Here is a 26,267-nt window from a genome sequence, read left to right as displayed (position 1 = left end):
GATTTTCCGAGGGTTTTCGAAGAAACAAAATTCATTTCCAGCTTCAACGGCAAAAAATAAATGAGATTCTTGTTACTTGAGTGAAAAATGATGCCCCTTCTTTCAGCGCATAACAGTCGGATGGACCGTATATGGTGGTTACATGGGCGGAAAGACCCACTTGACTGGAAAAACCTCGATATTAAGAAAGGAAGGACATTTTGATACAGGCATGCAATAGATGGTTTTCACGATGTGTTGGTCAGGGTTATGCGATAGTCTCAGCTATTGTATACGTGATAGTCATCAGCATGCTGCCATATGAGTGAAAAACGCCGTATGAACTTTCGGATGCTGTCAAATTACCTCTGATAAAATACTGATTTACTGGGAAAGTTGAGAATATTTTTCTTCTAATTTTTCAGACAATATTGTTCGCGCTTCGATCTAAAATATCTGACTATATCAAGGAAAAATATACATAACTTCCTTGCTAAATAAACGTTTTATCAGAGGAAATTTGGACCTCTCGACTGTCCATACGGCGTTTTTTCTTAGCATGGCAGCTTAGCAGGGCAACCCACCAAGACACCCATTTTCCCACGTGGGGGCACTTTCTCAGGTCGCGCCGAGGTTTGCGGTCAACTACTGCCTGCCCGTCAACACTTTCGATTTCCGCCGACGCTACACCACCACCGGTCATCGTTAACCACCATCAAACCGCTGCCGACGGTTTCCGACGGACCGCACTTCCGGCCACGCCGTTTCCATCCAGAGGACGGGAGCACTATCAAGACAAGTGTAAGTACTTGGGTTTGGGCGGCCAGAAGTGGCCTACTAAGCTCCTTGATTCTTTCTCTGGGTCCATGCGGATATACCAGGAAATGAGCCCTGAACTTTGGTCTCTAAGGCCCTGCTGTATGTTCATGTAATTGTAATAGAGCCTGATCTCAGCTTCGGGTAAGTAAGTAAGTATACATGCGAAAATGACTTATGTAGAAATGAATTGAAACAAAAATAACTTTGATCTAAGGATTTGAGTGTCACATAGATCCTTTTTTGTGTCAAAACGTCCAGTAAGTAATGTAAGTGACGTGAGTTGCGCTAAGTTGCAATTAGAGTTGCACTCTTTGTACTTTGCTGCAATTTCCAACAGCCTTAAATAATAGCTTCATTCTTGCAGTTGAAATAGTAGTTAGCTGGACTGAGAATTACTGCACCTCGGCAGCGAAAAACTTGAATCTAGCAGTGGGGATTTGTATGATAGTGTTGAATGGAGATCGAAACACTGAGGAAAAATTCTGGAGGCAAAAGTATTCTGAAGTAATGAAAATTATTTTGTCTTTTTGGGCTCTTTGGTTTTATTTTTATCTATCGTTCTAGATTTTTATCATTATTTCAGCAGGATGGACAAATTTTATGGCTTGTAAGCACTACTGTTGTACATACTATGGTCTAGCTGGAAATCGTTTATCATCTTCTTGGAGCATTATTAAATTCGTGTTTAAATTGAGCAATTCTTTCGAAAAATATTTAATTCTTTCATTTCAAGAATCTTCTGCTATTTTCTTTGATAGTCTATATTAAACTGAAGTTTATCCAGCTCTCTTGATTGATTAATAGCTATCAAGTTAAGTATTTTAGTGTCCGAATTTTAAAATACGCGGCGGAATGTCATTCGAACAAACCAAGATGGTTTTGACCATAACTTGTTTTGATCAGGTCCTCCGAGTAGTACTTTTTATCCGAATTTCATAATTAGTAGAAAGTACGTCTGGATCACCACTTCTAAAGAATGTTTCTTATTCACGTAATGAGCCACGGTTTGCGGGAATTGAGAAAGATGTCTCGCATACGTAAAACTGAGAGCGTCATGCGCATTAAGGGATTAAGACATCGTGAGTTACCGTCTCGTCTCGCAGGAGTGAATCTTTTCTTTTCACAAGTATGCACGAACTTCAAGGCAAAATTTGCTTCGTCCAACAGTGCTTTCAACCAAAACAGGTTCCCTCAAAACTTTCATTCGAGAAAGGCAAAATAATTATCTGGAGTATGGAAGCATAATTCACCCAGTTTAGGTCCGCTGCAGACGATTTTTCGAAGTTTTCCTGATATCAAGCTCCAATATATAACGACAGTTACAAACTCACGATGGAGATACCAAGAACCACTGCACTAAACATTTATTTAATTGTTCCCTGACGTCAAGTCAGTTTTGATACCTATGATTTTATGTTTTGTTGGTCAAATTACAACAATAGATAGCAAGTTAGTAAACCAATGCGGACCAGGGCCGGATTAAAGGGGTGGCCACATGGGTCGCGGCCCATGGCGGCAAAAGGGGGCGGCAAATTTTGCAATTTTTTTTTTTAAATGTAGGTATAAAAATAAAATTGCAAACGGGAAAAGGCTACAAAATCTTGCATTTCCTGTGAGTATCGTAATTTCTAATTTTGTCGTTTTGTGGTGACACAAAAGACAGCACCTTTAATTAGTCGCGTTTTGAGAGAAACCAAACACGCAATTTGGCCAGAACGCTCATTTATGAACATTCTTGGCCGTTTTGGTCTGATATTGGAATCTGAATTTTGTCAGTGATATTTTTGTGTCATAAGGTTGGCTGCCCTTTCATTAGTCTAGTTGAGAGAGAAACCAAACACTCAATTTGGCCTGGAGCGGCGCGGCGCAGAGAGCAATGATGACGAGGACTTGAGATGAAAAGGAGGGGCCTTCGGCGCGGCGGTCGGCATGTAACACATATTAGCGCCTACAAGACTGCATGAATACTTCACGCATAGCGTCAAACACAGTGCGGTCAGCAGCGGTCGCCGTGTAACGCAAAGCGCCTACAAGACTGCATGAATACTCCACGCATTGCATCAAACACAATGCGTTCAGCAGCGGTCGGCGTGGAAGGCATAGCGCCTACAAGAGTGTAGGAATACTTCACGCATTGCGCCAAACAAAGTGCGATCAGCACGACGCGGCGGTGGAAGTTATAATTATTGAACCACATTTATGATTGTTCTTTCATAATTTTTTCGTTCATTTCTTAATATAATGGAAGGCACTGTTCACACAGAGACAGGTCACGGAACTTAACTTTCGCGCCAAGTTCAGTGAATTCTTTTTAGGAGTGTTGACAGGGCTTCCGCAAAAAATGTATCCAACACGAGTAAACGCGTCTTATGCATCCCTCTCCCTCCGGCACGTTCATTTGATGGTTTTTACTGATGTTTCAAAACGAATGAGATGGGGGCGGCAAAATACAGGCGGCCCATGGGCGGCAAGTAGGTGAATCCAGCCCTGATGAGGACTCAAGATTCTGTGATGCAAAAATTACAAAGATCTGATATTTTGAGAAACATGATAATCTACGTGATCTATATAGTGATAGTACATTCCATGGTTTCCTATGTTAACTTTTATCGGTTAATGTGCACCATCAATGTAATTCTTGTGTAATTATCACATTATATTTTAAGGAAGAAGATATCAATGCAAAGGAAACAACGTTTGGCGTTATCATGGTGGCTGTTATTTATCATCATGTTATCTTCAAAAGGGAATTTTTCCCGTAGCAATGATCGCCGGGGCTTGATTTTATTGTTTCTGTGCCGTCCATATGAAATTCAACTATTGAAATTAAAATTTTTAATACTCCAGCTCAATCCTAGCTTAATTTTTGCAATAGGAGCAAAATAGTTTGCAATTCTTAACATACCAGAATTGAGAAAGATTTTTCTCAAAAACGCTCGGTTTATCCACTCATTCGATAATGATGAAAAGTTCGCACAAAAGGCAGGAAACTAAATCCATGAATACCAAAAAAGTAGACTTAGAACCACTGAAACTATTTGAGCTTTGTCACTCTAATTATAATTTTGGATACTTTTGCCGTTGATTTCCCTTTAAAATAACGTGGGTGTAGCACCACTCTATCATCATGAAAGTACAAGTAAAGCGTAATTGGGGGGCATAGTGCTCCATGACTCGATATATTTTTTAACCGTTCGGGGAATATAAATTCCGGCAAGTCAATGTTCGAAAGTAAGAGCGGCCTGCTTTTTCTTTACTTTCCGATCCAGATGAGTCTTCATTTTCGGAAGATGGAATTAGCCTACTGAAGAGGACTAATCCTTGTTATTGCTCTAATTGCCCGCATCATTTTCCAATCAATCACTGCGAGACAACAGGCCACCGTCGCGTCGCCGCTCGCGCTTGAAAATAGGAAAATCACCCGCATCCTCCAGTTTACTACGCGCATCATTGGTGCCTTGAGTCAGATTTTGCATCAATACCGACGACGTATATTTACTGGATCTAATAGTCAAATCATCAAAAATTCTACCAAATGCGTATAAGGTCAAATTTTGAGGACCGATCGAGTTTGGCATGTTCGCGGTCGTGCGGATTTATTTTCTGTACTCGTAATTCGAATTTTTTAATGAAACAAAATTGATAAACATATCAGTATTTCTTTAATTTAACAAATCAATATTTTTCAAGGAATTTCTTACCGTCGAACCTTAAAATAATGCGTTTATCTGAAATGTCGATCAACTTTGGGCGAAATTTTTACTCAGTGGTAAACATTCATACAACAATAACGAATACCTAAATCTAACATGTCACACAGCACGAAAAGAAAAGGTAGATGCTGTTGAAAGATATGGACATTTCGACGGTGTAAGTCGGCAATCACATAACTCGGTTTGCGACGTCGCAGACTTCCTATCATACTTAAAATTTTAAACAGAATATTACTTAACAGCAACTCTTTAAAACTGCCGTGATTTTTCTTCTCTGTGCGAAGAAAATTCTCCAAAAACTTCGATTGATTGAGGATCGTAGAGCCTAGCATAGCAAGTGATCCCTCATTCCGTTTTAATTGACGCGGATAGCAAAAAAATCTCATCCATGCATTCCAAACAAAGAGATTGAGATTATGATGTGCACGAATGATCCGTATTGGACTTTGATTGGTCATTATTAGTCCTGATTCCATGTTCCCGCTATGCAACCATAGGCTACTTAAGCGCGGTGTTCCTATTCTAAACACTTGGCCTGCGTTAACCCCTGCGTTGTCCTCAGCTAAGTACCTCTTGGGCTGTTCCATCATTTCCTTATCTCTCTGGATCTAACCATTACGCAAGATGGGCAATTTTCTCGACCCTGGTGGGCCAGCCCTGACAGCGGTATCGAAAGAGCTGACCTGAACGATGGGAGGCACTTACTACGTAATTTGCCTACTGCAAGTAGAGATCAGCCGGACACGGGGAGGCGTATGGAATGCACAGGAAGGAATAATTGCCAGTGTTTAATGAATAAATTTGAGCAAAAGCTCGATTAACGGCCATCTAAGCTCATCTCTACTCCTGTTGTCAAGTTTCCAGAGCTAAAGTTTAGCATTGAAAGCACCTTGAGAAGTGCGAAACCTTCATTTTTACAATTAATCGCTAAAGTGTGCCAAAAAATGATTACCTCTACTTTCCACAATTCACTGGAGATCAAAAAGAGCCCTTGCTTGAAAAAACCGATCATGAAGGCCGAAAACGGACACCACACCGTTTCAAAGATCCTAGATAGGATTTTCTGCTATCGGTCAGTCAGATTTCTTTTGACGAGTCTTTCAAATTATCTTCGATTATTCTTGTTTCAAAGATAACATTTTCTGTATCATCCGTCAAGAAACTGAAAACCATGACCCTTCAAAAGTCATTGGTGGGTCATAGCAACAGGACTTGCTCCAAACCCATGTAAATCGCGAGGAGCCAATCTTTAGTGACTTCTGTCGATTACAGAAATCATCTGAGCCTCTGGCTGGCTATAACTATTTTGTCTGCGGGGTGATTGTTGAAATTGATAGACCAAACTACAGAAAAAGAGGACAAAAGGGATATGGAAGGATCTTATTGGTGGAAGCAGGTGGTAATTGCAATGGACAAAGGAGGTAGGTAATAGGCTAAAAATGGCAACCCACGATAGAACTTACAGTTAGCCCATAATTTTCTCCCTTAGCCTGTAGGAACCACACATATCAACCAGTAGGGCACCTTCATACTCACGATGTCTTCTTTGTCTATAGCTTTGTCTATCGATTTCAATAATCAGCCCGCTGGCATCGGGGCCACTTTTCCGAGGGCGCTTTGGAAGTGGGATCAAGAGGAGAGTCTTCTCTCAAAGATCCAAAGGGAGCTTCTCATGTTTGCTGCAACTTTTAAATCGGCGTAAGCCCAATCTATTTTATAAAAATTCACCCTATGTGGCATCAATGTTTGCTTGTCTTTGCAATCAGGAGACGGAAGCAATCTCAAAGAGGAGTCCTCTGCGTCGCTAACCTTACGGAATGATTTTCAGCGCTAGATTTAGAGGCAGAGCGGGGTAAGTTTTTTTCAATCATACTCCTTGTTTTTATGCGCTTTTTTCCGCGGCAGTCAAATTAACTGCTTTATCGCTTCATTTGATCGCCATCATTCTCTTGGCAGGGGAGTGGTAGACATGCTGTTGCCACTTCGACAGGATGATTTTCCCATTCGCCTAATTGAGAATCAGGCGAATTTTTACCAGGGAATTGACAACGATGATTGAAAATAGCGATGTCAATGCATTATGAACCCATACAATTATTGGGTCGTTTGGAAAAGGAGCGGTCGGTTTTTGTCGAAAGTTAGAATCCCTGATCAAAAGAGAAATCAGTAAGAGGTGGTTTTCTCTAGTATAAATTGGTCAGTGATTGATGATGTGTGATCATTTTGAAGAGATTATTTTTCTCTGTGATTGAGTGTTAACAAGTCTTTTTCCAGAGAAATTTTTTTACGACCACATGAGTACTCTTATAAAAATCTATGCCTATAGTGGCAAAGTGTGTGTACATATAAGAGAAAAAAAAAATGAGATTCACGGAAATTCAAACACAAATGAAGCTTTCAACGTTGACTAACTTTTATACGGAATTGAAATCAACCGGTTCCTTTGCGTACCCTGGTAAAACTTGGCAGTAGAATGTGTGTTCCAAAATACTATAGACCTAAAGCCTGCTGTAAGATTTCCAATAGCCTTTGTAGCCGGCTATACAATTTCTAATAGCCTTTCATAGCCGATGACGATTAAGGGCAGAGAGCGCGGAACGCTCATTGGCGCCTACAAACCTAACAGGGATACTTCACACATTGCGCAATGCGTGAAGTATCCCTGTTAGGTTTGTGGGCGTCAATGCGCGTTTGCGCAATTCGTGAAGTATCCCTGTTAGGTTTGTAGGCGTCAATGCGCGTTTACCCAATGCGTGAAGTATTCCTGTTAGGTTTGTAGGCGCCAGTGCGTCGCCGCTCCGTTCGTGTTAGGCTCTAATATTTAATCTCGCGGAGTCAGCGGTTTTCAACTCATGATTTTGAAATGTTTGCACACTCTTTATGGATTATTCTCATTTTAATTGATGAAAAAAAAATATGTTTTAAAGGAAAATATAATGTGTGTTTTGTAAATATTAAGGTAGTTCCGTATCAAACTTAATGATTTCCAAAACACACGAATTTCTACACGATTTCCTATTGCCTTTTATAGCCAATGACGATAAAGTGTAAAGCCCGGAGGAACTATAGCCCGACTGTATACTTTTTTATAGCTTCGTATAGCCCGGTTATATGATTTGCTCCGCTTTCTACAGCCAGCTATATGATTTTCAATAGCCTTCTTAAGTCGGCTATAAGAAATCCTATGGTATTTTGAAACGCAGCTCCTATCGCCAATTTTTACCAGGGTATAATTTTGTACACTTGTCCGAAGTGGAAGGGACGTCAGTACAAGGGGCCACTTTTCCTTCTTCCCGGTAGAGCGAAGTTTGTTTTGGAATTTGGGTTTTGGCATGGAACGCTCTCTGGTCTCCCAAAAAAAATAGTTGTCATTTGTTTTGTTCCAAAGATGTAAAAATCTTACATTTTTGAGTTCTGAACGTGGAAGATTAAACCTACTCTGACCTACTCTGTAATACCTACTCTGCTAAAATACATGTGTTTAAATGTAAAATACCGCCAGATGACCTCATGAGATGGAACATTTTTTCAATTTTTTATCTATTTTTCTCCAAATTACCATTTTAGAAAATGTCATGAAAAATACTGCCAACGCAGCTCCTTAAGTATTCTCAGATGAATTAATAAAAGTTTAGTGCGAATTCTCCATTTTAACGACCAAGGCGGTTTCCCTCTTCATTTTTGTCATGGAAAAAATTAAATTGCTGATTTAACAATTTTGTAGTTAAAAAAAGTGACTGCGATTTCTCGATGTAGATTTTACAATAAAAAAATGCTAATTTAAGCTGCCCCGTTAAATTATAGCTCTCCTTTATTTTAAAATGTACATTTGAAATTTTGCAGTAACTTTTTTCAACAATTGAATTGTTAAATCATGCAGGAATCAATTTTTTTCCGTGAAAATATTTTCCTGCGTTTACGGGACCAGGCATTGGTCTCGGAAAGGAAGGGAGCTCTCGCCATTGACGCTCCACTTTTTCCAAAAGGGTGTGGCAACGGACGGAGAAAGCGGAAGAAAGGGAGACCGAAGTCGTGGCCCGTGCCCAAGGGGGGCGAATTCACTCGGGTCCCGTTATATTGCGTGGAATCGAAATTCGGACCGTCATCTCGTTGGCCACACCTCCCTCATCCTCAAAAATCTGCATGCGGACCGATACGCTGTAGCAGCTGTAGCCTCACTGTAGCATTCTACAATGGCACAGCTTTGATCTTATAGGTTCAGATATCTTCTTGACTCCAATGTATGGCTGCAGTCATAGAGAAAGAAAAGGAGGTGTTTGCATTTCGGGCATCTTGGAATTTTTTTGATGACGTAGGTCGGTACAGCGACGTTTATCATCGATTTTTCTTGGAAATGGTGTAATGTAAGGGAAAAAAGTCATTCTATAAAAAGTGCTTGAAATTATATCATGAGTTGATTTAAGTAAAAAAATCGGACATTATGGTCCGTTTTTCATATTTCGAATTCCGGATTTCGCTGGCCAGGTTGTACCGACCTACGTCACAGGGTAAACAAACCTCAAGATGCAAACACCTCCATTTTTTTCTCTATGGGCTGGAGTCATAGTTGTTTCGTCATCATTCTTCAAAAAACTTTAAAAAGACTTGTATGTGTCGCAGGCAATTGGCCAAATCAGGTACTTTGTCAAATGCCTAGGCAAAGAGTCAAATAATCTTACTTGGATCGAAATTCCTACTCTTTTGCTCTTTTTAGACAAAACAATTATTCTCTCAAGTTGATAAGGAGTCTCTGTAAAAATTGGCATCATAAATTGTAAATAAATTCAATCTAGTCCTTAAACGAGCTTTCATCTTGGGATTTTCAGCATGTCGTATAATACCGACTTTTTAAAACTCTGAAAGTTAAAATATATGAGGAGCATCATTTGGAGGGCAAATTATGAGATAAGTCGGTAGTTTTAATGAATAATTACTTTCAAAACAATGAGAACTTACAAGTTCCTCGTCAAAAACATACAAGTTTTGTAAACCATCAAAATTTGACTATCTGCCTAGGCATTTGGTGAAATACCTGATTTGACTATTTGTCTGCGACACACAGTTTGCATTCAGCTACTGAGGCAAGCTGCAAGCTAATTTGTAATGAATTTGTAAGTTAATACTTACAATAGCAGAAATCAATGTTTGAAGAGAATGAAATCCTTACCTGCAACAAACAAAATTATATATTTAGAAATAAAAGGTATAAATTAATGAACAAATGAAATGAGTCTGTCAATTATTCGCGCCTACGTCATTAAGTTTTAATTTCAGCTTCCAAAAGTTGCTTCCAAAAATAGCTTCCAAAATCCACGATATTTATCATTATACAAACAAACATATTTATGAAAAATGCTTCTTCCTGAGGTGTGAAAGTTGAAGCTGAGAGAATTTTGACTGATGTGCGCACCATCGTTTGAAAGGAAATTAAAAATTTGAGGCACATAAGCTCACATCTAGGCCTTTTCATCCTCGGAAGTGATTGTAAGATTGACTTAAAAAAATCTGTCCCTGTAGATAAAGTCGATCCAAATTTTCTCAAAATGTGTGATTCTCCTGCATGAATATTGCATCACTGATTACAGTTTTTTGCCCCGACAACCTTTTATTTTCTATAAATGCACTGAAAACAAGTTACGGGCCATGTAGACATACCGTCCGTTCTAGGCCCGGAGGCCGAAAGTTCCGGGTGCTGGAGCCGTAGCTCTAACTGCCCTGGGTGCTACGCCCGGAACTTTCGGCCTCTAAGCCCGGAACGCGGACTACAAACCGTAAGTACGGTTTCCATTGCCGGAGATTTTTTCAGAGTGATCGGAACCGGAACATTCAATCGATTAGTCATACCTGTACGTTGCTTCTTGCAGTATTTATGGCGATCGAAATCAAATGAATCAATCCCCGACACAACTTAATTAGCAGGAAACCGATAAAATTCAATCGGAATTATCGAATAATTGGCGGAGTTCAAAATATGAGGCGGAATGGAGGCCGCATGGCTGCGATTGTGACAGTGACATGATTTTTATTAGACACTAATTTTATGAGCGCCGGCACACTGCGCTCTGCCGCGTGCAGGTGACTCGGGCGGCGCGCGCCGCGCGGCGTGGCTCCACGCTCGCCTCGCCCGGGGTTGCCCCATCGACCGGGAAATCCTTAATTTTACTCGTACATTCAATGGAATTTAATAGAAATTAGACATCAGCAGTGCCAATTCTTTGTTGCTGCGCGTGCCGTCTCTCATTGTTCATTGATGAGCGTACGTGATCTGCCGCTTTTCGATTTCCTCGCGAGAGAAAATCATAGGCTCATAAAATGATATTTATTTATATTTATCCTGAACGTACATACATGCAAGTATACGGAGTCTTTTAGGTGCTCATTGCTCTTACGGAGCTGAAGGAGTACACCACCAAATATACCTCCCGGATATCTAAAAACTGGCGCCACCGCACGGTGGATCGAGTCAAGGGCAGAGGTCGGACATGGTTCAAAAACTTTAAAAGCGTACATCTTCATGAATATGAAATTTAGATGTTTCAAAAGTAGTTTCATCGGTTTCCTCGTAAAATTCTCTGATAAAATCGCCGCTTTAAATTAAAATTTTGACGAGGTAAACGTAAAATTTCACAAGTTTTGTCAAAAATGTCATGCCCGACTTCTCCCAAAGACTCGTTCTACCATGCACCGATACAAAAGTTTCAAAGACATTTATTATAGCTAGATATTTTAAGTGTTTGGTATTATTCAAACAAATTTAATTTTACAACCTTTTCCCCCATAATGAAGTAGTAGGTAGTACATGACCTAAAATAAGTATTAATCTATCAATTAATCTATCAATATAATTTATTATGCAGCATTTTTCAGCTTTTTTTCGCTTTTATTCATTTTATTTATTTTTACGTGATGATTAACCTCATGAAAATTTACAGTTTATCTTTGCGTGCAGGGTCCTTATGGCAGGTTGTGTAAACCATGGTCATGGATCCATATGTTGATATTTCTTTTTTTTATTAAATTATTATGAAATTGAAGCTTGTCGAGTGAAAAGACAAGTATCAATCACCGAAAAGACATTTTTGAGCAAAATTCTTCAACTCGAATATACAGAATATGAGGATCGGTTAGAACCTTATTTAAATTTTACTTATTCCTAAAAAAAGAGTTGAATATTTTATTTTAGAACATTCCTGCGTCCTTAACTAAAAAATGAGCGTCCGACTATATTCTAGACGTAACATTCATTAAACTCATATCTCTGCAAAAGAAATTGAAGTGTGGAGTAAAATTTCCAATAAGCTCTCAGACCCAAAGAATGGTCATTTGAAGGTCATTAAGTATATTTAGGTTTAAAATTGAAACTGTTTATTTGTTTTTGTTCAAAAAAGTAAATTGCAGTAAGTTCAATGAGCTATACAATTATTCCAATATATAAATAGTGAGCCTTTCACTCTACCTGTAACTGTAGAATTTTAAGCAAGATTCATATATTGAAATTGACTTTACTAAAGAAAATAGGATCAGTTGATACGTCTCCTAAGATTTGTCACATTGGATGGGCAAATTAGTTTCATACGATTTCATTATAAAGTGCCTAGTACCAGGAACTAAAATTGAACATTTCTCTATCCAAGCGAAAAAATTACCATATAAATATCTATTATACCGTTTGGAATTTACAGTAAAACTACTACCGTTCCAAATTTCAGTAGTTTTAAATAATTAGTTTGTCTCGTAATAAGCTCATTTTACTGCAAATAGATTCGTCTGAAAATAGTCCGAATGTCCTCTGTTGCCGTGAGATTTTCTCAAAAAAGAAACGAAATATTTGACGGGAAGACTCAAACTGCAACTCGGAGTAAAATTTTATAAAATTAAAATATTTTTCCGTGATTGCTCTGGGCATAGTTCATGGCACGTATTTATATTCCGAATAATTAGAAACTGTACACACTTATCCAACAATAAGAATCGCCACGCAATTCAAAAAAAGGAAGAGAATAGATTAAAACACATTTTACTAACAGAAGTTCATTGGTGGCTGTGATATTAAGATAAGATATTTCCATAGAATGATCTTCATCTGCTCCAATCAGGAAGGTAACCTATAATATTCTGTTCAATGTCATTGATGACCAAATCTCCTACATTTTAATTCATGCACCTATATCGTCAGTAGTGACTGACGAAGTTTTTATTGCCAGTACGTTAGCAAGGGCTTGACTGGATCCAGCAAGAGCTCTAAAAACAAGGATCACACAAGCTGTACTCACATAAATAAAATAGTCCAAGAGAACCAGGAATCGAACCTTGGCTAGCTGGCGACACTACCGCTCGCTAGTGGTCATATTCGCAAACGAACGTCATCTATAAAAAGTCAAAAATTTTCACTTCGCAGGATTATTGTTATCGAAAACGGAACATTTCATCGCGTGCACGAGACTGACGCTATTTTCGGTCGGATCTGGCGGGCAAAGCGATTTCAGTTGCAATGCAGCGCGGATTACTGGCATTTCCCCAAAATTTTCAGGTGTGACTTTCGGAGGTTTGGCTACGGTGCACCGTGTCCCCTCCTCGGGGAGCGAACGCAAAATGCGTCTAAAAATAGGGCTAATCTTCGTGCATGTGAGTGCATTGTTTCGTTTCCTATTTTGATATATTTATACAGGGATGCCGATCATAATGGTGCCGTTAGTGCACCGTTGCTTATGGATCAGTGTTCGAAACTCGCCTTTGAGATTCAGGAGCCATGTGGCCCATCCGGCTCGATTTTTAGGGGCCATGGAAGATTTTTTAGGGGCCAAATTGACTTTTTGCCCATATATCCCGGCGCATTTAGTGAAGAGTTGGATGCAAGATGGTTTAGCTAAAGAACCTGCCGGCTGTAACCTGTAACTATCAAAAAATCTCCAAAAAGAAAAACTAAGATTTTTTGGGGGGGAGAAGGGCAATTTTTAGGGGTCACGTAGGCGCAGAGCCCCCATTTTTTAGGTACCACTGCCGATTTCTTAGGCGCATTTAGCGCGTTGGCGCCTGTGAGTTTCGAACACTGTTATAGATTAAGTTGTCTTTAAGACATTTTTGAAGGTCTTGTCGTAGAAATAGATTTCATCCGTCGCCTAGTCTCTAACATTTTTTTAAACCAATGATATCTGCTTTTTAAGAAACACCCATACGGTAGCGAATTTTGGTAAGAGGGATTTTAAAATTTTGAATAATGATGTGTAAAATATTCACACAATCGGTAATACTTTGTTTTCCCAAAAAATATATTACAATTATTATGTGGATGAGGTAATTCTAAAAATGAAACGAATCACAGAAAAAAAGATCCAAGAGCTGGGTCCTAGAGTGGCATCGTTTGGATTTTGGATAAGCACCAGCCTTAGCCTCATGGGACTTGATACAGATCCGGGTATAAGGTTGACACCTTTCCAAAATCTAGGTACTTAAGGTCATCAGATTTACCTCCCTATAGGCATAGGCACTTTACCGTTTTTTCTGTGCTTACCATTCCTGCACCTAAGCATTCAACTCCACTTTTAAAATCGTTTCTATTACTAGGAATACAATTCTCGATGAATTTTTATGACAGATAAAGCCCCGCCGCGAGACAGCAATGACAGTATGGTAAAATAGAAATGAACAAACTGAACATTACTCATTCCATTGGGAGTTCCAAAACTCACCAATGAGTGCCAGCGATAACTGGACCCTTTTTCTCCATACTTATTTGGGTGTGCGTGTGCAACCGTACTTTTTAAACCAAACCCGCCGGTAAACGCCAAATAAATCGTGGGAAGAAACGAAAAGAAATTGAAGCAAAAGCAGACGTACTATGATATGTACATTGTGAACAGGTTATTATTAGAAATTTGACTCTATTTTTCAAGCAGTTACATAATGATATTACCATCGAGATAAATGCGTGTTTTACACGACGCAATAAAATCAGTTGCAGTCTATTTTCTTGGTAACGTTAAGACGCCAACTTATGTTGACGATGAAACTAAAGGAACAACTAATTTTTCTTTATTAGGAGCTTCTCTGTATACTTCATTTTTTCAATGGAACAACAGAAAAGTCAGGTTGAATAATATTTTTCTGAATTTCTTTCTAAACGTGAAAAATATACCCAACGAAATTTTGCAGCAACAAAGTTGATATGCTCTCCTTAAAAAAAATCAAGAAGGACCAACACTTTTCCAATACTACCAGCTTAGTCTCACCGTTTAATTTATGAAATCTTATGCACGATCATAATTAGGTGACTTTCCACGAAATAACCCAACTGTGAAACATAACCGTTGAAAAATTATTTCAATAACTTGCCATTTTTTTTCTTTACAAAAATGTGCTTTGAAAAATCCTTTTCTTATAATTTTTTTTTTTTTATTTTTACGCAAAAAAGTCTTCATGGAGACTATCTTTTAAAGAGTTTTTCAATACATGTTCAAACACTTTGAGTATTAAACGACTATGGTAGATCTATTAAGAGTTTTTTTCACCAATTTTTTTTCTTAAATGTTGCTTTTTTAAATTTTTTTTTGAATTTCCGAAAAAGCTATCCCAAAAACAAAAATGTTAACAGCTTTTCAGGATAGTGTTTTAAAAAATTTACAAGTTTTTGCATAAGATTTTAAATTTATTTTTATTTTTTGATAGCCGTTGCTACTACGAAAGGGGCCTTAATCCATGAAAGCAAACCCGTAAGGGCAGTATACAGCGGTTTTAGAACAGTTGAGTGGGAAAATCGGACACCGTTTATATAAGCCAAAAAATTCCAATCTAGTAGATATGGCCAGAATTTGACCGATGCGACGATAAAATGATCTGGTGCTGCTCCCACCGCTGGAGAAAGAGTCTCTGGAGCTGCTCCCCTCCTCCGGGGCCTAAAGCCCCAAGTTCAAGGCCCCCTCCCCCGGTAAGGGCCGCGTACCTGTCCGCATCGCTTACCTCTGTCTGATTCATCCGGTGTCTCACTCCGGTCGCTTCTCCGCGGTGCGGGAAAAACACTTCGCGTCGTTTTTGTTTTTTTCTTCTTTCTTTTCCTCGCGGTTCTGTTTTTCTGGTGTTGGTGCGTGTGTCCAAACGTGGTGTTTCGATGGAAACGGGACATGGATGCCGATAATCGCGGGCCGATGAAATTCGAATGGATAATCGTCAAGTTTGAGCTTGGGTGAAACTTTTCGAGCGCTTCACGGTTCCACGTGTTGATTTTTTTCTCGTAATTTTTGAAAAAAGAAAAAAAAGAAAAATTGAAGTTCTAGTGTGTGAGGTGTTTGTGTGTTCGAGAATTTTTGCAGAAAGGATTATCGTGCGCTGAAATCATGAAGGCGGGATTATACTATTATATTTTGCTGGTAGGTGATTTAGATTACATTTTTCGTGTACGATGCTCGTATTGTGGGTGAAGCAGTTAAGTAATGCTTGCTATTTCGAGAAAAAGATGTCTGCACGAGGGAATTATTTTTTCCCTTTCTTTTTGAATGAACATTGAGCAATATTTCTAATTTCTTTTACCTCAATATTGAAGTTAAATGTTGGATTGGCCTTTAAAATATAATGAATGTTATTTTAACGTTAAATGCAACTTTTTCAAGATCACACAAATACCGCTTTTTCCTCATCCGTGATATCGATCATAAATACATATAATACTTCACTTTCACTTTCTTCTCTTTAATCTTAAATCAATTGTCAGTTTTCTTCGTTCAAAGGCTCCTCATTAGTTCAAAGATGTCTTATTCGTCATTCACAATGAGCAAATCTTCCCAAACTTACTGCAGTCTTAACAATTTGAGGTTAATTTTTACTTTTTAAAGTTTCGTTCAAAGGCAAGGCCTTGTATGTGTGTACAGATTTTAGACAAATTTCAAATTAAAATATGATGGCTTTCGATTTTTGGTCATCCTCGGTAGATGCCTGGGTAAAATGCATTTATCATTCCCTCAATCTGGAATTTAAGTAGGATTGATCATATAATGTTCGATAAAATCAAACAAATTTGGTACTTTCGTATTTTCTGTGTCAAAGTCTGAAAAGCGCGGATCTGCGCAGAATATATGGTCGTGATTTTGCTATATTGCGACTATAGCACAAATGTTAACCTCAAAAATCTCATCATGAATTGCACTCAAATCCCTGAACTCTAAAATGGGGCATATTTAATACATATTCTTTTGAATAACTCATTGTTCAAAATGAATTATTACTAATGATGGATAAAATCCTGTTTCATACGCTACACTGCGGAGCTTATTTTAAAATTTAAAGACTGGAAGGCTTAGCCTTACTTAAATCATGCCCAAAAGGAAGAATTTACAATTTATAATACTAAATATATCACCAAATTTTCAGAGGTATCTAATTATCATTCATGAAAAGAAAGAAAGAAAAAAAGAAAACACAGTTTGATAGAAAGTTGTCGATGAATGAGGATTGGGAAACCCACGCTTTTAGTCCACGTCTCCTCAAATACAGCGATGGGTTCTAATTTAGACCAGTTATAAACAACTTGATATTTTATTCATGAATTCCCCGCAGAGGTAACTTCTGCCGCATTTTAACACCTCAAGTTGGCCCACAATTTATGCGTGGGTGCCGGAATTCACCGTTAAACGTTGCAAATCTGCTGTCGGTGGATTTCAAAAATCATCTGCAGAAAAGCAATATGCGCCTTACACAACGCTGCGTCTGTCCACTGTAGAAAACTAAGTGTCAAGTTAGTTTAATTAGTAGTTCGAGCATAAACTTTTTACAACTTAGTTAGTTAGTTAGTTAGTTATTCAGTTAACTTATTAAAAGACATTCAGCATTAGTTCATCGAAGTTGCTCCGTTAGATGCATTTATGAAACAATGTGCGAATTATTTAAATCGGATGGAACCGGAAAGCACTCAAATTCTATAAAATTAGTACCTTCCAGCAGAGAAACGTCCAGTACTTACGTTTACCATGCACAGTTAAAAAATTCTGATTGACCGTAATAACATCACCAATTAACTGTATAATATTCAGAAAATGATAAAAAGTAAAGAAATTAAAGAAAACATCAATGTGAAGTGTGGTGAATTCTGGCACTAAGTCTACTTGTTTTTTGACATAGTGATGCCGTAGGGTAAAGTTAACCAGACCTTTGGTAGTATTTATTGTGCTGTTGGTGCGTGCAATTTCATTTTCGTTATTTGCTACCATCGGGTCCATTGGTGATTACCATCAGTAAATTGCTCGAGCCATAATGAATGAATCTCGAAAAAAAATTTAAAGAGATTAGAATTGAGGGGCTTGGAGGACAGGACGCATAAGTGCAGTTTTTGAAAATATCAACGTATTAATGATTCCAGGAAAAACTAGCCTTAATACCAATTCTGTGAAAAATTCATTACAAAATTACAATTTTGAAGCATCTCAAAGTCAGCTCGAACTCTTTTTCTGCCATTAAGATCCATGTAATTTTGCGAGTTCAAACACGTATTTCTCCTAATAGCAAAAACTGCACTTTTGCGCATTGTTCTCAAAGCTCCTCAATTGTGTGAGTGATTTTTTTTCCCCCCACCACTCCCGTTTTTCAATAAACATAACCATCTCCATATTAGCTGCGCGCACAGAAGCGTCTAGAGAAAAGTCATCGGCAAGGAAGGTGCTCGATTTCAGCATTGACGCACCGGACAAAATGCATAAATGAGACTCTCTTACTTACAGAGGGTGGGTAAGTAAAGGATATGGACTCGTTAATTTTTTTCTTTTTTTTAAATTAACGAGTCCATAGTTTTTGTTTTCCCACCCTCCGTGAATAAGAAAAACTGGAATAAGTCTCATTTTTCTAATTTTTCCGGCGCGTCATTTCCTGTGTCTGAAATCGAGCACTTTCCTTGCCGACGACTTTTCTCTGGGCGCCTCTGTGCGCACAGCTGAAATGGAGGCGGTTGCGTTTATTGAAAAACGGGAGAGTGGTGCGTGCGGCGGGCGTCGGACATGGACATCTAACCCATTTTCCGCCGCCACCGCCGCGCCGGAAGACGGAGTAACGGAATGGTTCATTATCCGGAAGAGCAAGCTCATCGGGCAAGATCCTTACTGGGCAGGGCAGACACGATGGTCTGCTGCGCACTCCGACACACCCACCTCCCTCGTCCCACCCGCGGTCAAATGGAGCGGGCCCGGAAAAACACTTTTTAATCTCCGAGAGGCCACTCGCCACTCGGAACTTTTTAAACCGGCCTAGAGTAACTGAGATATTCTACGTGTCAGCAGCTTAGGCGGTCTGCACTGAAAAAAAAACTCCGACCGTGGTCACCCGGGTACACCCGGAGCAATCGAAGCTATGGCTCCAGCACCCGGAACTTTCGGTCTCTTAGCTCAGAACAGACGGTATGTCTATGTAGCCCGTAAAATTTTTTCAGTGGTGCGGGTTGATCGTTGAAATTAATAGACAAAGCGATAAACGAAGAGGACAAATGAGTATGGTGCGATTCTATTGGTTATCTGGGTGGTTCTTATACTAAAAGAATGAGGGGATAAATAATGGACTATACTAAAGGTTCTCTAGTGAGTTCCCATTAGTTAGTCTATTACATATGGACGTATTTATGCTGAAAGGAACTATGCGGATAGGGTTTGTGTGCAACATAGTTCCTTTTAGCATAAATATATCCATATCGACGGTGCAAGTCGGCAATCACATAACTCGTTTGCGGTGTCTGAAAATCTCCGCAACTATGTTATTTTTTTAAAGGAGAACAAATGGACATTATTCCTTGAAGTTTTTGCAGAATTTTCCTCGCACATAGAAGAAAAATCAAGGAAGTTTTAAAGAATTACCGTTGAGTATTTTTCCATTTAAAAAATAAAGTATGACGGGAAGTCTGCGACGTCGCAAACCGAGTTATGTGATTGCCGACTTTCACCGTCGATATGTCATTTGTCCATCGCAACCACCCGCTTCCACCGATTGGATCCCTTAATATACTTCTTGTCTTCTTCGTCTACAGCTTTGTCTATCAATTTCAACAATCAGCCCCCTGGCATGCGCCACATAGAGCTGCCGTAGTTAATCAGAATTCCTCAGAAAGTTTCACGGAAAAATCATGTGACGGAGGCGGGAAAGTCCCGCGGCACATTCTACTGTGTTAGGGAGAAACGCCGTATGAGCCTTTAGACGTCGCCATCCTTTAATTAATAACAAACTTGAAAAAATTGTGAATATTTTTCTACAAATTTTTCGGACAATTTTGTTTGAAATACAATCTAAAAGGCCTGAAACTTTCAAGGAAAAATGAACAAAGTTTTCCTCAAAAATACATGTTTTATCTGGGGAAATTTGGCAAATCTCAAATTTTCATACTGCGTTCTTCCTTAGCATGGCAGTGAGAGCCTCTGGAATCCACAGGTTAAACACTTATTTAGGACTAAGATATATGTCTTTTAATTGGACAGCTTGTTTCAAAAAGTTCACAACTAAATGTATTGGACTCTGCGAGCATTTTTGAAGAATGGAAAATGTTTTTGGCGCTTTTCATTCAACTCTCAAAAGATGGAAATATGCCAAACTTACCAGGGTTGTCCATTAATTACGTAACGCAATTTTACTGAAATAGGGTAGGGGACTCTAACGGATAGATAGTTCGCCTACAATTTTTGGTATAGGCAACACGGGCTCCCCCCTGGTCGAATAGTGGTATTATCGTGAAATGATACGCTGACTCGGAACACACCCAAATAATAGCTCATTTCTAAACGGAAGGAGGTGATTTCAACGGCATAGGTTTCTTCCGGAACACACACAGATGTGAAGCAGTGCGTCTCGAAGAAAGTAAAAAATATTCAGGTGTTAAATAAAAGGGGAAAAAACTGCATAAAAAATGGAGAAAAGTTGAAATCCAGGATGTACGTACTGTTACGTCACGCTGAGTTTGACACCTCCTCCACTTGCTCGGTTGGCTTGATCACAAAATTATGAAAGATTTAACTACCCCCTAAGGCTTACGTAATTTATAGACATCCCCTTCCAAGGTCAATTTAATATTTTTTAAGGGCTATCGAGGACAAACAATCCAAATCCCAATCCCGAATCTCTTATTCTTTTTCCTTTTTTTTTTTTTTTTTTTTTTTTTTTTTTTTTTTAAGCGTGCCAGTAGGGCTCGCTTTTTGAAATCACTCGGATGTACCATAGTACAGCACACCGATCAACCAATGCTATTCAACGGGCCGTCCAAATATTTTTTTCCTCGGACCCGTTTTCTTGTCTTCGAACCATTATACTGTCAAGCCCTGATGGTCTCTTACCAAAAAACCGAATGAACTGCTAATTGGGAACCCTTGAGAACATTTTCCTGTCAAAACCGTATTATTTCATTTGACAAAAACCTCATAGAAGCTTTCTTACGCTCGGAGGACTCAACTCTAGAACCTTCTTTCCCGCCAAAACTGTTTAGCCAATGAGCGTCTTGCACTGCAAGTGCAATCTGTGATGAGCCTCGTGACTCTTTATACCATGTACTAACCGTGGCCCCTGCAGAAATCCACTCAAACCACTGCAGTTATCTCCCGATATAGCTTTGGGTGTCAGGTTTCGAGCAAGGCAATAAAAGACGGCGAGAAGAGGGTCGCCTCGTCGAACCTATTATCTTCCACGCCCGATTAACCATTCACCGTGACGCCAGGATCCACCAAATTTTCACAAAAATTGTTTTCCGTCTATTTAGCGAGTTTTTCCTTACTTTCTGTTAAAGAACAAATAAAAAGAGACCTCATTTGTAAAAATCGGCCGAATAGGAGAGAAGTTACAGTTCGAAATTCAAAGAGATTAACTCAACGCGATTTCGATGCACGGCAGTTCGTCCAAATCACGGTCGTGCGAAATGCCGCATATCAGCTTAAAATCAAGATAATTGGACGGAATCTTTAAAATCAATTTACATTCAACGTTCATGAATCAATATTTTCTCCCAAATTTAGCAAAAAGTACCAATTGATGCGAATAACAAAGACGTGAAAATAGTAGGTATGTGTCCAACATTTTAGTTATTCGGCACGCTTTTCCAACATATTCATGTTGGATTTTTCTGCTTGTTTTTTTTTGCTGAAGTAACAACAATTTTACTTCGTATTTGAGAGCATATTATTTTTTTATAGCATCTAATCTGTATTTTTTCCCAACATATAGCATAGTTATAAATATGCTGCATTTCTTACTTTATCAGACAATTTATTCCTGAATTCAAAGTGCTCAAAATCCAGCACCGAATCAAAATTCAACGCAAAAGGATGCATATTTCCAATTGTAATGCGAGTCACCGCAGTTGTTATTCCTAACCATCTTAAAATTAGAATATTGACCAGAAGGAACTTGATGATATCTCTGATGTACCGTATTCTGTCGCAACTTGCAATTTTCTCAGCGCTGTTTCCAGTGAATCTGATATTTCATAATCCACTTTACCACCCAATTTACCGGTCTATTGTTCAACGTTTTCCGTCAGCCCGTGAGAAACTCTTTGCAGTTCCTCTTGTTACAGTGAAGATGCTCTTCTTGCGATTTTAGAGCATGAAACAAAAATCTTAGTTTCCTATCTCAAGCTAAGACGGTCTTAAGTAGAGCATCCGATAAAAATCTGTTGCCTTAGAGCTATTGTCAAATTTTTCTAGAATGCCATAACGGAGCATCCTCATCTTAGCAGGATACCTTTAAGTATAAATTAGTGCTCGTTTGCTGTCGGGAGGAGTGTAAAAATCCGAATTTTAGGAGCACCACACTGTGTTTGGAGGAATTAATGTTGACTCAATTAGAACATAACAGCATCTTTTCCTGAGAAATTCACTTATCCACAGAGACTCGTCATAAAATCCCTAAACCTAAAACCTAATTACCTAAATTACCTAAATACCTAATTTATCTAGTAATTGCAGCGAACTTTTTCCGGAATCGATGGTTAAAAAGTTTGCTTTTTCCCCCATAAATAGACAACGTTGAGTAAAATATGTGTATTTGACCTTTGCGTGAGCTTTTTAGTATCACGTACATCGTCATACAGATCTATATGCTAGATATGATTCTAAGCTTTCTTTGTCAATTCGGAGATGAGATATCCCTTCATTTCGAGATCCTCTGTTTGCTCCTTCTTATTGTTAGTAAAAGTTGTCGTTGAGGCAAAATTTCGCCGTGTACTAATTGCAAGATAAAAAACAGGGGCATTTCAGAAATTCTTATCCAAGTTCATCCTGGAGTATAAGTGTGTATAAGTATAAAGTGGAGTCATCGGTGACGGCTTGAGGAATGGCAATCACGATCAACACTGATTACGTTCCGCTTTGTGTAATTATCACCCTTAAGATATAAATCAGCTTCACATCCGTTGAAATTATTTTGTATCCCTTCTTGATACTCCTTTCCATTTCAAAATCAAAGAGTCCCTGAGGAATATTGTCTCTAAGTTCTGGGACGAGATATTTTTGGGTCTGACTTCGACAGCTGTGAGTAGAGCCTAATTCTTTGATTCTGTCTGTGCGGGACTTTTTCAAGCAACTGGCTCCTGCAGCAAGTCTCGCAAGTAAACGGGCAGTTAATTCTAGCCGTTTCAAATTAAATCTCTCCAACAAACGGACCTAACAGCAGTATATCTAAGGTGTTCTGTACCTTGTTGTTTTATCTGTTCCGCGTCGGAGACTCCCTTAGTAAGTTACTTCGTGCAACTTTCAACTTCCTGCCGTATAGTCTATCACACGAAAAAGTATCGTGGAGAAAATACTTTGTTCTACATAGTAAATATGAGAAAAAGAACGGGAATTCAATTTTTCAAAGGAGGAACGACAATTGCTAGAGGGTCGGCCCACTTTGTAGTTAAGATCTGTTACGTGACAGAGGAGTCTCGCTGAGATTCCCAGGCGGGTGACCCAATGTCTGGCAACTCCGTCGAGTGCGGCCTCTTTTGTTTGAGGACTCCGGACGATAGTGCTTTTTCGTTTTTTTAGGGCGCCTGAAAATGAGCCCGTTTCACTCTTATTCCACCGAAAACTCGCTTTGACAACTTTCTCTGAGCCGTTTTACGTCAACGGATGACATAATCGGGGTTTTAAAACGTAGGAATATTTATGAGTGCGACCAATGATTTTAATTTTACAATAGAACTACCATTTCCCTCCCGTTATCTTGTTAAAAACCACAAGGGCAAGCTGAATATCGATGAAACTTCAAAAACGCGTAACACGGTTGCAGTGTTTTCAAAATCTCTGACCCTCTATTATTTTTTGTAAAGAGACCAAAACAATATCACCGCTTGAAATTTTCATAGAATTAACTTCAAGGGTTATAGGACATTTCGTCAACGATTTTTTGTCCGCGCACCTGTTTTTTTCCAGTAACTTACGTCCACGCATTTTTTCGGCATAGGAGTTTTGGTCCTCGTGCCAGTTGAGACCCAAAGTTAATTGGCTCACATGTAAAGACAAACGACAATTGCTCACGACGTTTTTGGATGAAAATGTATAATGTCTTGGAAGAATGAGGGTTTGCTTGTTTTTTTGTTTGTTTGGTCCAACAGAGAATAATATTTAGTTGAGAGTTTTGGTAAAAATGGGGGAGCGTCAATTCCATGAGACAAAATTCACTAAAACTATCTACACCTCTTTGGTGTACCAGGACTTAATTATCTTTCAAGAAATTCCCACCTTGTTATACCTGAACCGGATAAACCTCTATATTTGCCTCAGCTAAAGGCTCCTTGCATCCTGGCATCCTTTTAAAGGATGCATGTCATTCTTGATAAGTTCAATTTCGTATAATACTGTGCAACACCTCTGTTGTGAAATAGTTGCTTCAGGCGCCGCCGCACGGCGGGCGGGCGTGGGCGGCCAGCGCGGAACGCGCATTGGCGCCTACAAACCTAAGTGGATACTTCAAGCATTGTGTAATGCGTGGAGTATCCACTTAGGTTTGCAGGCGCCTGTGAGCTTCTCGCGCTAGCAGCACGCTTCTCCACTCTGTTAGACTTTCATATTTATACTCGCATAGCCAGCATTTTTTAACTCATGATTTTGAAATGTTTGCACACTCTGCATTGATTATTCTCATTTAAATTGATGGGGCAAAAATATGTATCAATTTATCAAAGGAGAATAATAATATAATGTCTGTTTTTTAAATATTGTTGACCAAAATAAGGGCATGATTTTTTCATAGCTCATTGAAGAAATAAAAGAGGGAAACTCTGTAAGAATCTTATTCTTTTTCCATTGAAGAATGTAGTCGGTCAAAACTCAAAAAATATCTGATTCTCACAATGTGGCAAGGCAATTTTAATGGGGAAAATGAGTCTATCGTCAAGAGGAAGAATGAAAAGCACCTGGGAAGAGGTACTCAAATAATACCGTTAGTACAACTTCATTGCTCGTAAATATTCTCGGGTATTTCTACCGCTCTCAAAATCCAACGGCTTAGGTTCGGGTTAAACACGGTAATTTCATATGAGGTGAGTACTACTATAGCAATGGCGCGTCTCATTGTTGGCACTACATAGTTATGCTATTAGTGACCTTCCGTTGAACTCGGCGGGAAGAGTTTCATGAACACTAACTTTGGTGATGCGCTTGCTGCTCACTATCTATCTGGTGCCTCACAATACGTCGCCCTTCTAACTTAAGTACGCATCTCAATTTCCACGTGAGCCCTATTTTGCTTATAAATACATGCTTTTTTGGGCCCATGTGTAAATCGAGATACGCCCATAAGTTAGAGGGACGACACATGGCGATACTGAAGAACTCTGTCCGCTGATAAGGGAATCATCCCGATTTTGCAATTTTCAATGTGCCTGAAAAATAAAGAGGCAGTCCAATTCTTGGTTTGTATTTTTTGCCGGTATTTATAGTCAAATCATGCATTTTAACAATGTGGGCGTATAGTCAGTAGTTCTATTCCTAATTTTTGACGAGGTAATGATCCAAATCTGCAAGTAAAGGAGCCTTTTCCACCAGTCCGGCCATACGAGAGGCGCAGGCGTCTAGAAGGATTCAATTAGCTCCAAAAGTGGGTTACCTCAGCTTCAAAGGGGGGGGGGGGTCTGGGGGGCCTTTTTAGGAATTTTTTGAAAATATCTCAAGAACAATTTTAAGCTACTCCTGCTGATGAGTTGATTAAATGCAAGTATAAGGATGAAAGATATTTTACGCACTAGCAAAATCCGTCAATTGGGGATACATATTTTTATGGTAGCGATCTCGCCGAAAAAAGACTTCGAAAACTATCGGGTGAGCTCTATGAGCTGTCTCAGACTGATCATGGACTCTCCAGTTTAGTACTAGTAGAGAATTGTCTGGCTGGATTAGAGAGTATTAATAGATCCAGCTGAGCAAAGGCCGATGACACCGGGGATTTCTCTGTCGCCGGAGCCGGGGCCTAGACCGGGGCAGCGAAAGTCCGCGCGAGCTTCGACTCCAGATCAGCACAATTAATTTAATTGATTTATGTTCCTTTTTTGCGGTTTCGCGCCCGTGCCCATGTCTCCCAACCCCGGCCCCTCCCCCCTCCCCCCCTCCCCCCTCCCCTCCCGCCACCATCATGGCAATGACTTTCTTCATCGTCCCTTTAAGCGCATTGTTCCGCATTGGATACCCAGACGACCCCCCCCCCCCTTTCAGCTCGAGTGCTGAGGCCATAGAACCTATCCTCAGCCCAATGTGGAAGTCTCTAAAGAAGAGCAGCCGCTGACTGAGAAATGGGAAGGGCCTTTTACAATTTTACTGAAGGTGATTCGATGGA

The 26,267-nt window shown here is 39.3% G+C and overlaps 2 protein-coding genes across 10 annotated transcripts in view; one reads left to right on the top strand and one right to left on the bottom strand.

The window, feature by feature from the left end:
* The window catches only part of LOC109043419 (uncharacterized), a 143,232-nt gene that overhangs the window by 26,370 nt on the left and 90,595 nt on the right, over positions 1-26,267 (bottom strand). Inside the window, exons 3-4 of one of the 9 annotated variants that reach the window (XM_072298251.1) lie at positions 12,785-12,878; positions 9,639-9,678 (exon numbers count right to left, since the gene is read on the bottom strand). The exons of 6 other annotated variants lie outside the window; for them this stretch is intronic. The gene's annotated coding sequence lies outside the window, so the exon portion shown is untranslated. The remainder of the gene's footprint in view (positions 1-9,638; positions 9,679-12,784; positions 12,879-26,267) is intronic. 2 more of the 9 variants (XM_072298252.1, XM_072298253.1) reach the window with 2 other exon arrangements.
* Positions 15,068-26,267, top strand: part of LOC109043417 (uncharacterized) — a 77,992-nt gene continuing 66,792 nt past the window's right edge. The window contains exon 1 of the mRNA XM_019060610.2: positions 15,068-15,874. Coding sequence (XP_018916155.2) covers positions 15,842-15,874 — 33 coding nt within the window. The 5' untranslated portion in view covers positions 15,068-15,841. The remainder of the gene's footprint in view (positions 15,875-26,267) is intronic.

This window comes from Bemisia tabaci, chromosome 3 (genome assembly GCF_918797505.1).
Source record: "Bemisia tabaci chromosome 3, PGI_BMITA_v3".
Lineage (NCBI taxonomy): Eukaryota > Metazoa > Arthropoda > Insecta > Hemiptera > Aleyrodidae > Bemisia > Bemisia tabaci.
Note: the sequence above shows the minus strand (reverse complement) of the source record. Positions and strands in the feature narration are given on the sequence as shown.